Source organism: Thamnophis sirtalis, unplaced genomic scaffold (genome assembly GCF_051295495.1).
Source record: "Thamnophis sirtalis isolate CommonGarterSnake01/CBP01778 unplaced genomic scaffold, rThaSir2_p1.2 scaffold_6, whole genome shotgun sequence".
Classification (NCBI taxonomy): domain Eukaryota; kingdom Metazoa; phylum Chordata; class Lepidosauria; order Squamata; family Natricidae; genus Thamnophis; species Thamnophis sirtalis.
Window position 1 is genome coordinate 65,538,069 of NW_028261386.1, and position 14,901 is coordinate 65,552,969.

General features: G+C 37.6%; 1 protein-coding gene across 8 annotated transcripts in view; it reads left to right on the forward strand.

The window, feature by feature from the left end:
* Positions 1–14,901, forward strand: part of CEP170 (centrosomal protein 170) — a 90,390-nt gene that overhangs the window by 23,589 nt on the left and 51,900 nt on the right. For all 8 annotated transcript variants that reach the window (XM_087718024.1, XM_087718023.1, XM_087718025.1 and 5 more), the window contains exons 3-7: positions 808–897; positions 3,435–3,513; positions 5,156–5,214; positions 5,615–5,774; positions 8,200–8,334. In XM_087718024.1, coding sequence (XP_087574150.1) covers positions 808–897; positions 3,435–3,513; positions 5,156–5,214; positions 5,615–5,774; positions 8,200–8,334 — 523 coding nt within the window. The remainder of the gene's footprint in view (positions 1–807; positions 898–3,434; positions 3,514–5,155; positions 5,215–5,614; positions 5,775–8,199; positions 8,335–14,901) is intronic.

Sequence of the window (14,901 nt, forward strand, 5' to 3'; positions counted from 1 at the left end):
CATGCCTCTTTTTTTTTTGACAAAAAGGCCATTTTTTGCTCGTTTTTGTCCCCCCACCAGCCCCCAGGAGCACTCTATAAGCCTCCTAAAGGCTATGCATGCCCTTTTTTGACAAAAAAATGGGTGCATTTTTGGGAGGTCCGCAGAGTGCAAAAACCTTTTTTAATTTGTCTCGAAAATTTTGGTGCGTCTTATACTCCTGTGCGTTTTATACTCCAAAAAATACGGTAATCCTCTGCAGTGTAAACTATATACTTCAACAGAATGTCCTATTTCTAGTTTTTAGTAATAATTGATTGCACTTGTTTATATTATTTTTCTATAACAACATAGTTTGGGGAATAGAAGACAGGAGCTCTTGTTAGCCTTTTCATTGTAATCTCTAGCAATCATTATTTAAAGAATGCTATCCTCTAGCAGTTTTCTTGAATAACTAATCTAGGTTTCTATGAAAAATACAGATATAAAGAGAGATTGGAATTAGATGTAAGTATTACTCTCCCATTCAAGTTTGGCTATTCACTTTTCCTGGACTTCCTGATAGTCGCTCAATATTATGCAAAAAATCTCAAGTGCTAAAGCAGATGTACATGTAGTGTTATTTGAAAATTTCAATTTGTACTTCATTTTAATGTTGAATCCAGTCTTCTTACACTTTAACAGCTCTTCACAATGATGGTGTCGTGTATTTTGTAGTTATATAATAATTCAGTTTGAACTACTTTTTCTGAAATGATTGCAGTTATTATTTTTTGCTACTTCAGTTGTATAAATTAATATATAAATTGTGTCATCTAAATATTTCAGTCACGTAGTGTGGATAAGCAACATGCTGTTATCAATTATGACGCCTCTGCTGATGAACACTTGGTGAAAGATTTAGGCAGTTTAAATGGGGTAAGTTTATTTTGTTTTCATTCAGTCTGGATGGTTCAAAACAACTATTTTTAGCTGTATATTTGTTATGCCAGAGCCATGTTGAAGGCACTGTGCTAGAAACCAAGAGATCATGAGTTCTAGTCCTGCCTTAGGCACAGAGCCAACTAGACCCTGAGCCAGTCACTCTCTTAGCTCTGAGAAAGAGATGAGAGGAAACCATTTCTGAATACCCTTGTCAAGAAAAGTGCAGGGACTAGTCTAGGCAATTGCCATGAGAACACAGTCATGAACGCACAAAACAAAATAAGATAAATTGCTATGTAGCTATATCCATTTTTTTTCTTGTTACATTGTTAGGGTGTTTCCCATAGTTGGGGTGATTTCCAGGCTTGGAGGCTATTTTAGGGGAATTTGAGAATATCTTTTGAAGACGTATGAAACTAAAATTAGGTAGCCTGTACTAGTTACTAACAGATTAAACTTAAAAATAATTTGAAAACTAGTCAAATACCAGAAAACATTAGTATGTTTTGGTACACATTAACATACAGTTATCAAGTTAAATTTTGAGCCCCATTACAAAACTACCGTATTTTCACCCATATAACCCACGGGTTATATGCGGTTTTTACATGCACAGCGCCCCCCCTGCGGGTTATATGCGTGGGCGGGGTATACGGAAGATATTTTACACGATCGGAGGCTTGCACAGGCTTCTTTCTCCGTTTCTTCCCCCACCCCGATCTCAGCTGTTTCCTTCTCCTCCGTTCCTTTCCTCTTCCCCAGCTTGCACAGGCTTCTTTCTCCGTTTCTTCCCCCACCCCGATCTCAGCTGTTTCCTTCTCCTCCGTTCCTTTCCTCTTCCCCAGCTTGCGCAGGCTTGTTTCTCCGTTTCTTCCCCCACCCCGATCTCAGCTGTTTCCTTCTCCTCCGTTCCTTTCCTCTTCCCCAGCTTGCGCAGGCTTGTTTCTCCCTTTCTTCCCCCACCCCGATCTCAGCTGTTTCCTTCTCCTCCGTTCCTTTTCTCTTCCCCAGCTTGGGCAGGCTTGTTTCTCCGTTTCTTCCCCCCCCATCTCAGCTGTTTCCCTTCTCTCTTACTCGTCGCGGGTTATATGCGTGGGCGGGTTATATGCGTGGGCGGGTTATATGCGTGGGCGGGGTATACGGAAGATATTTTACACGATCCGGAAAACCCGCGGGTTATATGCGTGGGCGGGTTATTTGCGTGGGCGGGTTATATGGGTGAAAATACGGTACTTAGAATGAAATTTTCTTCTCTTGTCCCAGTGCTGGCAACCATTACTAAGCCAAACTGGGCTCGATAATGAAACGGAGAATAAATAGAAGCTCTGCTTTGTGAAGGGATAATGTAGAATTGCATAATGTAAAATTAGGCCTTCGCTAAAGAATTATATGCTCACTCTTCGCTTCACATTGGAACTTTCAGTGAAAGCTTCTTCTGCCATTCAATAATAAAAGTTTTAAAATATATTCAGCGAAAATCTAGCATGCATATTTAAAAAAGAAAAAAAACATAGTTAACCCACCGTATGAGCTGGAATATAATAGACTGGAATTAAAGTGTTCATAACATTACTGATTTAATATGAAGTTCTATGGTTTAAACATTTATGGTTTCTTATGAAGCTCATGCTGGTAGAATATTCACTGATGTTACTTTAAATGTAAATAAATATGAATAAAGTGAGATACTTATTACAGAAGATAAATTGACTTTCCTTCAGACGTGCTGATTATGAGAAATACTTATTGCAATCCTTAAAGATAGTTATGAAGTGATGTATGAACTTGGTAAAAGCAAAGATACTTTGCAAGTATAGATACATAGTAAATGATGGTGTCAATAAAATGTAAGTGTATTTTCTATTTGCATTCCTAGCTCATATTTAAATGGGGAGGGATGTTCATTAATTTTTCCCCACTCTTTGTGTAATGTTACTTATCCGAACGAGAAATAATGTGATGGGTATATATTGTATCAGTATGTATATTGTGTTTTCCCAAAATACATGTCCCGAAAATAAGGCCAAGCCAGATTTTGGGGGTTGGCTTAAATATATGCCCTCCTCTGAAAATAAGCTCTAGTGAAGGGGTGGGCATGGCCAGCGTAGGAGGCAGCCCTTCCCTTCCCCAGTCAACTAATGGCAGCTGGGCCACTTAATTGCCACCCGTTGATCAGCTGAGTGCAACACAGCAGCAGCCATGAAATCACCATGCTCGTCGCCTCCTGCACCCCAAAAATAATAAGACCCAAAAAATAAGTCCAAGCGCTTATTTTGGGGTTCAAAAATATAAGATAGGGTCTTATTTTGGGGAAAACACAGTATTTTTATACATTTTTCTTGTTTTGTTTGGATAACCATATGCTATGCTATGACTTTGTTACCAAAATAAGGAAAACATCAAGAAATATATTACTGTAATATTAATTATTTATTAGATTTATACCCTACCTTTCTCTTAAAACTCACCATGGGTTATGTGTTTTTCCAATTTTATCCCAACAACAACATTCTTGCTTTTTTTCTCTCCAGACTTTCGTGAATGATGTGCGGATTCCAGAACAGACATACATCATCCTAAAGCTTGATGATAAACTGAGATTTGGATATGATATCCTTAACATAACAATAACACAACAATAGAAAAACATGTTTTTATCATGCCTAAGATTTTATTTCATTTGATTTTTGTAATTTGTTGATAAAATGAGAGTAGAGTAGTACAAAACAGTAAGTTTGTAGATTCTCAAATTGAATTTTATCATTGTAGAAAGAAATAAGAATAAAAAGAGATGAGAAATATTACATTTTTAAAATCTTACCTACATAGCTTTGCTTCTCTGCTTTTTAGAAGGTAAAAGTGCTACAAGGTAGGCGGAATCTAATAATTTGAATACTGAAAAGGGAGAAGCTGGTAATTTGTCACTTGCTCAATGAAAACCAATAGATATTTTGAGTAAACTAATGAGTTATTTTCTGGCATTTCTTGTTGCTGCTTTTACATTGGATTAAATATCTATATTTCCATCAAGTTCCTTCATACATATTATATCAAAAACATTTATGCACACATGTAGCTTATATTTCACCAAAATGTTTTGCCATTATGTCCAAATTGGCTAATAGCATATGATTCAATTTGCTTACAATATGAAAGCATGGTTTATAAGTTATATTGGTAATTAATTTTCATAATTTTCCAAACTATTGAACATTAAACCATGTTAGTGCTGGGAGCAGGATTAATTTTATGTTTAAAAACATAAGTTGTTTTTAGTATGTCAAAATGTGTGTTTCTGTGTGTGTGTGTGAGAGAGAGAGAGAGAGAGAGAGAGACCATGTTAAGGCCAGTGTGCATAAAGAGATCAATGTAATATTTTATTTGAAAAGTACTGTAACAGTAAGCAATATTGTAATTTGGAAAAGAACAGTGTGTTTGTGTCTGGAAACTTTCTACCCTTGGACAATGCCATATTTTGTCCCTTGTAAATTATCTCCTCCCTGGAATGCCAAGTAACATGTGTCTTTCCCATTAAGCTTATTAGCATATAAATGATTATCATTTTTGTCTTCCCTTCCCACACCTTTTTAACATATTTTTTATACCAAAGGTTTTTTATATATTGAAATGTTCTGCTCTAGAGAAAAATTTCCATATTTTTCTATTTTATAATTGCGCATCTCCCTTTCATATATGATATTTTAATGGTTTACTATCGTGACCCGTCAAATGCACGCCCGACAAAACCGCGCCAACGAAACCGCGCCCGCCATCAACAAACAACATAGTGGGACGCGAAAACAATGATATAAAGGGTTAGAGTTAGGACATTTTCGCGTCACATTATGTTGTTTGTTGATGGCAGGCGCGGTTTTGTCGGTGCGCATTTGTCGAGCGTGCATTTGTCAGTGAACCATTTACTATAAGCAGCTGGGAGAGAAGTATGTAGCCCAATTGTAGTGAAAGGAAAGCAGAGGTGGGGATTGTATGCATATAAATTTAAGGGGGAGGGGGCAGGGGAAAGACTGAATGAGAGAGGAAGCAGTGGAGATGCTGTAGCAGGCATGTTTCTCCAAACCACTATCCATGACTTTACACAGTTTTCAAGAACAAGCCTACCCATGTTGCTTATATATTGAAACTGTAAACAATTGTAGTGTCTCAAACACTTGTAGATTTGTAGAGTTTAAAAATAATTTGAGGTTTCTGAAATAGTTGGACAAGAATGACTAGTTTCCTTAGCGTGTCATACATACCAATCTTTTCACTGTAGTCAGAGGAGAACTAAGAGTGCCTGAAGAAGCACTTAAGGTAAAAAAACTAAATGTATATGTACTTTGTTTCATGCACTGTGTTGTAGTTTTAGACTGACTCCCATTAAGTAATAGCCTCTATTTGTATGTGCGTTCCAGTGCTGTTGCTTTGAATGGAGCAAAGGTTAAATGGATGTTGTCCGTTCCCTCCCCCTCTTAAAACTTATTTTGAATTGCTTAAATGGTAACAGTTTTACATATGGCTTCCAAATGGAGGTGTCATTTTGTAACTTTTGATGAACATATGAACATTTATAGTTAAATATCTTTACTTAAAATGGATCATCTGACAAATGAACATGCATATTAATCAGTTTTGTTATAGTGTATCAAACAACATGTTTTTATAAGTCCTAATATTTTCTTGCTTTGTCTGGTTGATTTTGCATACTCTTCAGCATGAGAAGTTTACTAGTCAGTTACAATTATCTCAGAAATCCTCAGAGGTAGACGGGGCAAAACTAAGTGGCAAAACTGCAGAACCAAGAGTACAAGACAGCACTGTTGAAATTCATCACAAAGCAATTGATGCTCTCAAGTCAGAAGAAAAATCAGCAGGTGAGGGAATGAAATAAGTACTACAATCTTTAAAGTATGCTGAATATTTATTTAATTGATTGTTTGTATTATTATATTCGCCCATCACAAATACATGAGTAGGTAGGTCACAACAATTAACAAACAATATAAAAAACCTAAAAACAATATAGTACAAAAACAATATAAAACTACATTCATTTAATGTAATTCTCTTAACAAACATGGTAAAAATGGACATAGAATCAGGCCTGGTTGTGTGATGACTTGCTTAACGACTGCAGCATTTAGCAAAGAGATTCCATCCCAACTGTGGCCATAAGGATGATCTGTAAAAAGCATTCAAGATACTATGCATGAAAAATAATTTGTTATACTCTCAGCCAATTTATTAAAGGCACTTCACATTCTTACATTTCTCTGCCACTTTCAATAATGTGTGATTTATAAAAAAAATAACAGGTATATTTGAGAATGTTTTATGATTTTTCTTGCACTTCAAAGTATTGCTATTTAAAGAAAGATAGAAGCCTTATAGGAACATAAATGAGACAGTAATTCAATGACAGTGTCAGGCTGATAGCCCTTGAAAGTAAGTGCATGAAGCATGAGTATTCTTTCCTAAATTGCCAGTTTAACATTCCCTAATGGCTAAAGAATTAGCCTCTTTTCTGTAGCTGACAAGAAGTGATTGGCTAAGAAATGTAAAAGAGATTAAAAGAACTCCTTATACCTGCATACCTAAGATAGGATGTTTTGTATGAGCCTGGCAATTAGTCCTATACAGATAAATATGGCCATCCATTTTTGAGATATCATGTCTTAATATTGATGTGAAAATTCTTGAAAGAGTTACTGAGACATTTGACCCATGTGTCAAAAAATAAAAGGCATGGGACTCAACTTCTTTTTTATTTCCTCAATTCTAAACAAACTCTGGAAAGCCTACACAAATTTTGGAGAATAGTTTTGGGATGGATGAAGACAACTTGAGACAACCCAAATAAGAGGAAGGCAAATGTTCTTTGTTCCTTCTCTGCTACGTCCAAGATAGTATTGCAACCATACTAAGATGGATTTCTACTGTCTTTCAATAGAAATACAGAAGAAGATTAGCATATTATTGGATTCAGTACAGTAAGCAGAAACATGAGTGACATAAAATTATAGGAGTGCTTTTTCATCAGGTTAGACTTGCAAATAGACTTTCTTAAGGCCCAAACCCTATCTAAAATGTTAATCTTGTCACAGTTGCACAGGCCAGCTCTACACTACACTAATATAGCATTGTCTTATTATTCTGCCTTTGAAGAGAATTCAGAAAAGGTATAAACAAAATGTTTTTGAATTCAGACCAATGTGTGCATGAAGTAATATCTGGATATTGAGGACCCAGATTGTTGGGGGCAATATGCTAACTCTGTAAACCACTTAGAGTTGACTGTAAAGCACTGTGAAGCTGTATATAATTCTAAGTGCTATTGCTATAACATCTCCAAGATCCTCAAAGTTCACAATAGGATGCTGTGGATTCAAGACAGTTCAAGTTCGGAATGTTTTTCCTACCAGAGTTCAGAACATTTAATTTGTTTTATTCTAATTTTTTTGGAGATTAAGTGATTGTAACATTTAATGCCCATTCTCTAATTATTGTTCTAGTTACCAGTCTCATTTAGCATCCTGTTTAACTTCTACAGTGAAACCTTAATTTATTACATTCTTCAGGAGGAAGGAATGTTAATTAAATTACGCATGTCCATTACATTCAAAGATTCTTCCCCCCCCCCCCTTTTTTTTTTTTTTTTTTTACTTTTTCATCCTGGAGATCATCTACAGGCACTTCTGAAGATAGCTTGCTGGGGGAACAATAATTACTTCCTTCCCCCATGGTAAAGTTTTATAGAACTTTTTCTCACACTGAAGAACAGTAGCAAAGATACTGTCATTCTACAGAAGCAAATAAATAAACCACTTTTCTAAAATACCATAGTATGCTTCTCTGGTTGACAAGGTATAAATGGAAAGAGAAAACAGAAAATTACATTATAGCAAATCATTATATTCTGTGAATTGGTATAAATTGTTGCTGTCTATTTCATTACAGTCAATATATTTATGGTTTTTTTAATGCAATTGAACTTTTGGCCCAGAGCAAATATTTCATCCTGTAATAGCTCTGAAACCCAGCAAGTTGCAATGTAAACAATGTAAAAAAGGAGAAAGTCACTTAAAGTTCACTTGAAACTCAAGGCAGTTGTTTAAATTGCATTGTGAGCAGCTACAGTATAAGCAAAGATACAATTTGTATAGCAGGCCTTAGATTACACAACATCTTAAAGATACTTTTGAGTGAAAGAATCAGATATATCTGCAGTTGTGACAGAACTATGTGTACCATATTGTTTCATTGGTTGTTTTATAGAAAAATGTTTTTCTGTTTATTTAGATCTTTCTGGAGTGCCTCGAGGTACACCATTATATGGGCAGCCATCTTGGTGGGGTGATGATGAGACTGAAGAGCAGAATGGTTGTAGACAAGATGGTAAACCTGAAGAGAAAGCACAAGAAATAGTAGTTTTAGGTGAGGTTATCCAGAAGGTAAATCCTCTTGTAACTTTTCCTCAGATCCTTTTCACAAGTGGCAAGGTTTGTACGTATTGTATACTACTTTTCCTTCTAAGTTAATAATTTAAAATGAAAATTCTTGTATATTGGAACAATGCGGATTCAGAGGAGCAAAGAAAAGGTCAGTATATTGTAGATTATTAAATTCTGTATTATTCTGATAACATGTAGGAATGACTTTGGAACACAGGAAAAAGACCCACAACCTAGACAAAGCCTGATAAGAGGCAGCTCAGCCTGCAGGTTGGGAAAGTATGGGAAGTCTTCAAAAAGGACCCACCTTAGTTTTTGAGAAACTAAAAGGAGGGGAAGGGAAATTATGTGTTCGAGAATCTTTGTGATATACCGTATTTTCACGACCATAAGCCGCACTGAAAATCCTAAAATTTTATCAAAAACCGGCAGTGCGGCTTATAACCTGGTGCGCTTTATGTGTGAAAAAAGATTGAAAATCTCTCCCTCCCAACGCTCAAACTTGAAGCTCGCAAGCATGCACACGTCCCTCGGGTCTCTCCCTTCAACCTCGCTACTTTCTGAGTCGGAGCAGAGAGCCACCCAGCTCCCAGCCCCTATAGACTGGGCTGTTCCGTCACCCCCGCCGCCGCAAGAAGGGACGGCAGACCGGCGCAGCCCTTCAGGATTTGCCGGCGCCGAGCACCCCATCCGCCCCGGCAGTCGCCCTGCCTAACTCCGCTCCGCGCCCCAGCCGGCTCTGCGCTGCCGGTCAAGGGCGCGCGGGTGGCCGGTGCGGCGCCGGTCTTCCCAGCACACCACGCCGGCCGGGCAAGAGCCGGGAGAGCAGCGGAGCCCGAAGCCTCCCGCGCCAGAAAAAGCACCTTTGGGATCCCTGGGAGCCTGCCATGTGCGCCCACCCACCCGCCTCAGGGACCGCAACCCGGGCGCCCTGCCCGCCCCCATCCCCCCCCGCCTAGCTCACCGGTGCGGATGACATGGGGCATGCCGCAGCAGGCGTGCAGCCAGAGGACTCCGAGTAGGGCGGCGGCGGCGGCAGCGGAGGCGCAGGAGCGGGCCAGTGGCGGGCGCGGGGCATGGCAGTAGGTCAGCATCCTGGGCGGGCGGGCGGCGGGCAAGGCGCGGGAGGCGGAGAGGACAGAGCGACCTGACCGCGGCGCCCCAGGCCCCCGCGCTGGCGATCTCCCGGGGTGGCGTGGCTGCGCGGGGCTGCTCAGCGGAGGAAGGCGGCCGCCTGGCGGGAGAGGCTCGGCCGAAAGGTGCCGGGGCTGGAGCCGCAGAGCCAGGCATGCCTTCCACCCGGGAAGTCCTGCCCCTTCATCCCCGAAGGCCGGCGCGCGGTGAGGGGGGCCGGCGAAAGTACTTTGCACATGCTCCACGGTCGCCGCGCTCTCCGTCCCAGCCTTCGCCGAAGCCGGCGGGCTGCCTCCCGAAGAAGCCGCCGGAGCGTCCCAAGCCAGAAAATGCCCCAACTCGGGCAGACGGAGTTCCAGTTGCAAGGGGAGCCGAGTCTCTGAGCGCGGCTTATAACCCGGTGCGCTTTATATGTGAAAAAAGTTTTAAAAATTAACATTAACTGATACTGCGGCTTACAATCCGGTGCGGCCTATGGTCGTGAAAATACGGTACATTTAGCACATACTTAATATAGAGTTAAGTGAGAGAGAAGCAAAAGAAAAAGGGGCTGAAGCAATGTTTTGGCTCCAATTCACAGCTTGATGGATCAAGCTCATTTCAAGGAAATTCAGTACAAATGTTGACGCATAAAAACAGCTTCAAGGAGTACTTAGAAGGTTTGCAGAATAGACTGGAAAGCAATATCAGGATTGATATCAAAGGAGAGGTTACAGAAACATAAAGATTGGTGTTTTGATGGCTTAAGACTTCTCTACCTCTGTGGCAAATTGTTGTTTAAGTACAGCTTAATGCTATTCAGAACAGCCCAATTGAAATCCAGTTAAAATGTTTGTGGCTATTTGCAGTGTTTCTATGGAACTGGTTCTAAGTGGAGCTGGCTAGCTCCAGCAAACCATACATTTTAGATCAAGAATGGTTTGGCAAAATTAGCATTAAAATATAAAACACATAGAACTAACGTGTTTATCGATGTGCTTACAAATAAAGAATGGGTTATAGGAAAAGATACCTGTTTATAACCTCAGAATGGGTGGAGTTATTAAACATGGAGATCTTGGTGCTCTCTGAACTTGGTCATTTTTGTACAGACATTTCATAATCCAGCTAGGTAACCAAATCAGTGCTAAAAGGGAGTGGGGTTTGCTCTGATTATAAAAATATAGCAAATTGTAATAATTTGTATTGACATGATAAAAAGAAAAATTGGATATAAATTGTAAACAATGATTAAGAAAAGGTTTAATTTTTTTTGTTAAAATTAGAACATTATGTTAAAAATGTAGTGTTAATGGATAAAGTTAGATAAATAATTGATAAGGATAACAATGTATATATATATATGTATTGGTTTGATAAGAGGAAATTTGATAAAAAATTTAAATGGTGAAAAAAGGGGAAAAAGTAAGTTAAACTTAGTCAAACTATTGTTAAATGACTGATAATGATAATAATGTAATAATTTGTATTGACAGGATAAAAGGGAAATTGGATATAAATTGTAAACAATGATTAAGAAAAGAGGTTTAAAATTTTTGTTAAAATTAGAGCATTATGTTAAAAATGAAGTGTTAATGGATAAAGTTAGATAAATAATTGATAAGGATAACAATATATTATATTGTATATTTGGTATAAATTTTTAAACTATGAAAAAAGGGGAAAAAGTAAGTTAAACATAGTCAAACTAAATGACTGATAATGATAATAATGTAATAATTTATATTGACATGATAAAAGGGGAAATTGGATATAAATTGTAAACAATGATTAAGAAAAGAGGTTTAAAAATTTTGTTAAAATTAGAGCATTATGTTAAAAATGAAGTGCTAATGGATAAAGTTAGATAAATAATTGATAAGGATAACAATGTATATATATGTATTTGTTTGATAAGAGGAAATTTGATAAAAAAATTAAATGGTGAAAAAAGGGGAAAAAGTAAGTTAAACTTAGTCAAACTATTGTTAAATAAATGACTGATAATGATAATAATGTAATAATTTGTATTGACAGGATAAAAGGGAAATTGGATATAAATTGTAAACAATGATTAAGAAAAGCGGTTTAAAAACTTTGTTATTAAACATAATTAGTTTTTTTATTTTGAATGTGTTAAAAAGGTATAATGTATTTGGATGATATTGAAAATAGATAAGGGAATGCCACTATGTGATTTTGTTTTAAATTTTGGAATGTTTGTTATAAAGGGACGTTAAAACAACTATAGTCATGAAGGATGAGGTATGATGATAGCAATATATATAGCAATATATATATGTGTGTGTGTGTGTGTGTGTGTGTGTGTGTGTGTGTGTGTGTGTGTGATGTAAAATAGATAATTTGAAATGAATCAGAGGTGATGATGGAAGGGATGCACGAAAACTCTGTGTAACCAATTGACACACTTTCTACAATTTTGTAATGGAGGATGATTTTGTTTGTTTTTATTTAAAAAATAAAAAATTGGGAAAAATATATAGCAAATTAACATATTTGGGATATGTAATATTTTTAAAAACAAGGATTACATCTACAAGTGAAAGTGATTAGCAGGACTAAATTTTAATTTCAGTATAATTACTTATTAAAATCAACTAAAATAGTTTACTACCCATTTATTTAATAATTTACCCTTCTTTTATATTAAAACATTGACAGCTTGTGAGACTGAGCACAAGGTTTTTGAGACATCTTGCACAAAGCTGCACATAACTGATTTAAATGTTTTTAAAATAACTTTGATCAACCGATCTATTAAATCAGTAAAAATAAAAAAGGTAGTGCTTGGGATTTTTGGAACTGTTCACCAAACTCATTGAATGTACTGAAAGAAGACAGTGGGAAACCACTTCTATAATGCCTGTTGAATGACTGTTGGGAACCCATCACAAATCATGGGTTTGTACAAGATAATCTACTTTTGCATTGAATTATAATCATTGATCCTACCAATTTATTTACCGTATTTTCACCCATATAACCCGCGGGTTATATGCGTTTTTTACGTGCACAGCGCCCCCCTGCGGGTTATATGCGTGGGCGGGGTATACGGAAAATATTTTACGCGATCGGAGGCTTGCGCAGGCTTCTTTCTCCGTTTCTTCCCCCACCCCGATCTCAGCTGTTTCCTTCTCCTCCGTTCCTTTCCTCTTCCCCAGCTTGCGCAGGCTTCTTTCTCTGTTTCTTCCCCCCCCCATCTCAGCTGTTTCCCTTCTCCTCCGTTCCTTTCCTCTTCCCCAGCTTGCGTAGGCTTCTTTCTCCGTTTCTTCCCCCCCCATCTCAGCTGTTTCCCTTCTCCTCCGTTCCTTTCCTCTTCCCCAGCTTGCGCAGGCTTCTTTCTCTGTTTCTTCCCCCCCCCATCTCAGCTGTTTCCCTTCTCCTCCGTTCCTTTCCTCTTCCCCAGCTTGCGTAGGCTTCTTTCTCCGTTTCTTCCCCCCCCATCTCAGCTGTTTCCCTTCTCCTCCGTTCCTTTCCTCTTCCCCAGCTTGCGCAGGCTTCTTTCTCCGTTTCTTCCCCCACCCCGATCTCAGCTGTTTCCTTCTCCTCCGTTCCTTTCCTCTTCCCCAGCTTGCGCAGGCTTCTTTCTCTGTTTCTTCCCCCCCCCATCTCAGCTGTTTCCCTTCTCTCTTACTCGTCGCGGGTTATATGCGTGGGCGGGGTATACGGAAAATATTTTACACGATCCCGAAAACCCGCGGGTTATTCGCGTGGGCGGGTTATTTGCGTGGGCGGGTTATATGGGTGAAAATACGGTAATGATGTATTTATATTGAGTTCAAACACAAGTATCTGAATGTTCTGTTTCTCTAGCAATCTTGAACCTTACCTTGATGCATAAATTTCTACTATAACAATATTTAAAAATATACATGCACTCATCAAAAACTCCTAAATAGAGTTAGAAGTTATGCATGTGAAGAGGAAGTGATCTTATTAATTGACAAATAGTTACTAGAAAGGAGACTGAAACAGGAAGGCACAGACTATATTTCCAATGGAGAATTTTTAAAAACAATTTGATTGTATCGAAAATCATTTTTATTCTTTCCTACCTATTGGAATGTTGGAAAAATATGTAAATGAATTTGGAAATTGTCCTGTGCATTTGATCACTAGTAAGATCTTTTTTTGGGGGGGGGGGTATTTATTAAAATCTTGGGTACCTTTTCTCTATATCTAACTTTCTTAGAGTTAGGCAGCATCAGAATTGAATGAAATAAATAATTTGCTTTGATAATAAATCATACATTGTTTTTCTTATGTTAATTATATTTAAAGCAACTTAAAATAAACTTAATAGCGACACCAGATTAATGCATATTACCCTCCAGTTTTCACTGTTTATAAAATGGCAATTCGCTGACTAGACGAGAAAGGATATAGCATGAAATGATTTAATGAGAAGATTGAAATACTAGATTACTTGCGGCTAAGCCAACTAGATACAATTAGCTTTAATAGCCTTAAGATAATCAGATTATTTTAATACCTTTTTCCACCTGCCATAATTGAAAGATTTGATAGAAAAATACTACTGGGGAGGCACAGTTGGTGATAATCAAATGCAAGAAACACTATTTTGGGTTGAATAATATTTTTATTGTACTATAGAATATACTATAAATATTCATGAAGTGTTTTCTGATAATATAGGGTATATATAATTAAACATTTTGCTGTTTATTTTCACTTTTAAACTACAGATAGTCCACGACTTACAACCACAATTGAATTTCTGTTGTTAAATGAGATATTTGTTAAGTGAGCTTTGCCGCATTTTACAACCTTTCTTGCCACAGTTATTAAGTTAATCATTGCAGTTGTTAAGTTGCTAACATGATTGTGAAGTGAATCTGGCTTCCAGGTAGATTTTGCTTATCAGAAGGTCTCAAAAGGTGATCACATGACCCTGGGACATTGCAACTGTCATACATAAGAATCAGTTGACAAGTGTCTGAATTTTGATTAGGTGACCATGGGGATGCTACGTAGTTGTAAGGGTGAAAAAAATGCTCCTGAGTTATTTTTTTCAGTATCATTGTAACTTCAAACAGTCACTAAAGGAACTGTTGTAGGTCACGGACTACCTGAGTCTCCCTTTTTAATCCCCATTGAATTGTTCAGGCATTTACTTGTCAATACCTTGCTATTTATTGCTCTTGCACAAAGAAAGCAAAAAAAAATATGGCAATATGTTTATCTTCAGCCTATTAATATGTTTGAGCTTTCATTTACCATTGGCAGTTACACAGGCATTTCATAAACAAGATTTAAGATGGTGGATTTCATCATTCAAGTTCATCATAAATGTGTTGTTTCAGACCTTCCCTACAGTTCAAAATGAATACCAGTGTGATTATGAAATTGAATAAGATGTTGTGTAAATTAAATTTTGCCCTTTAGATCTGGAAAA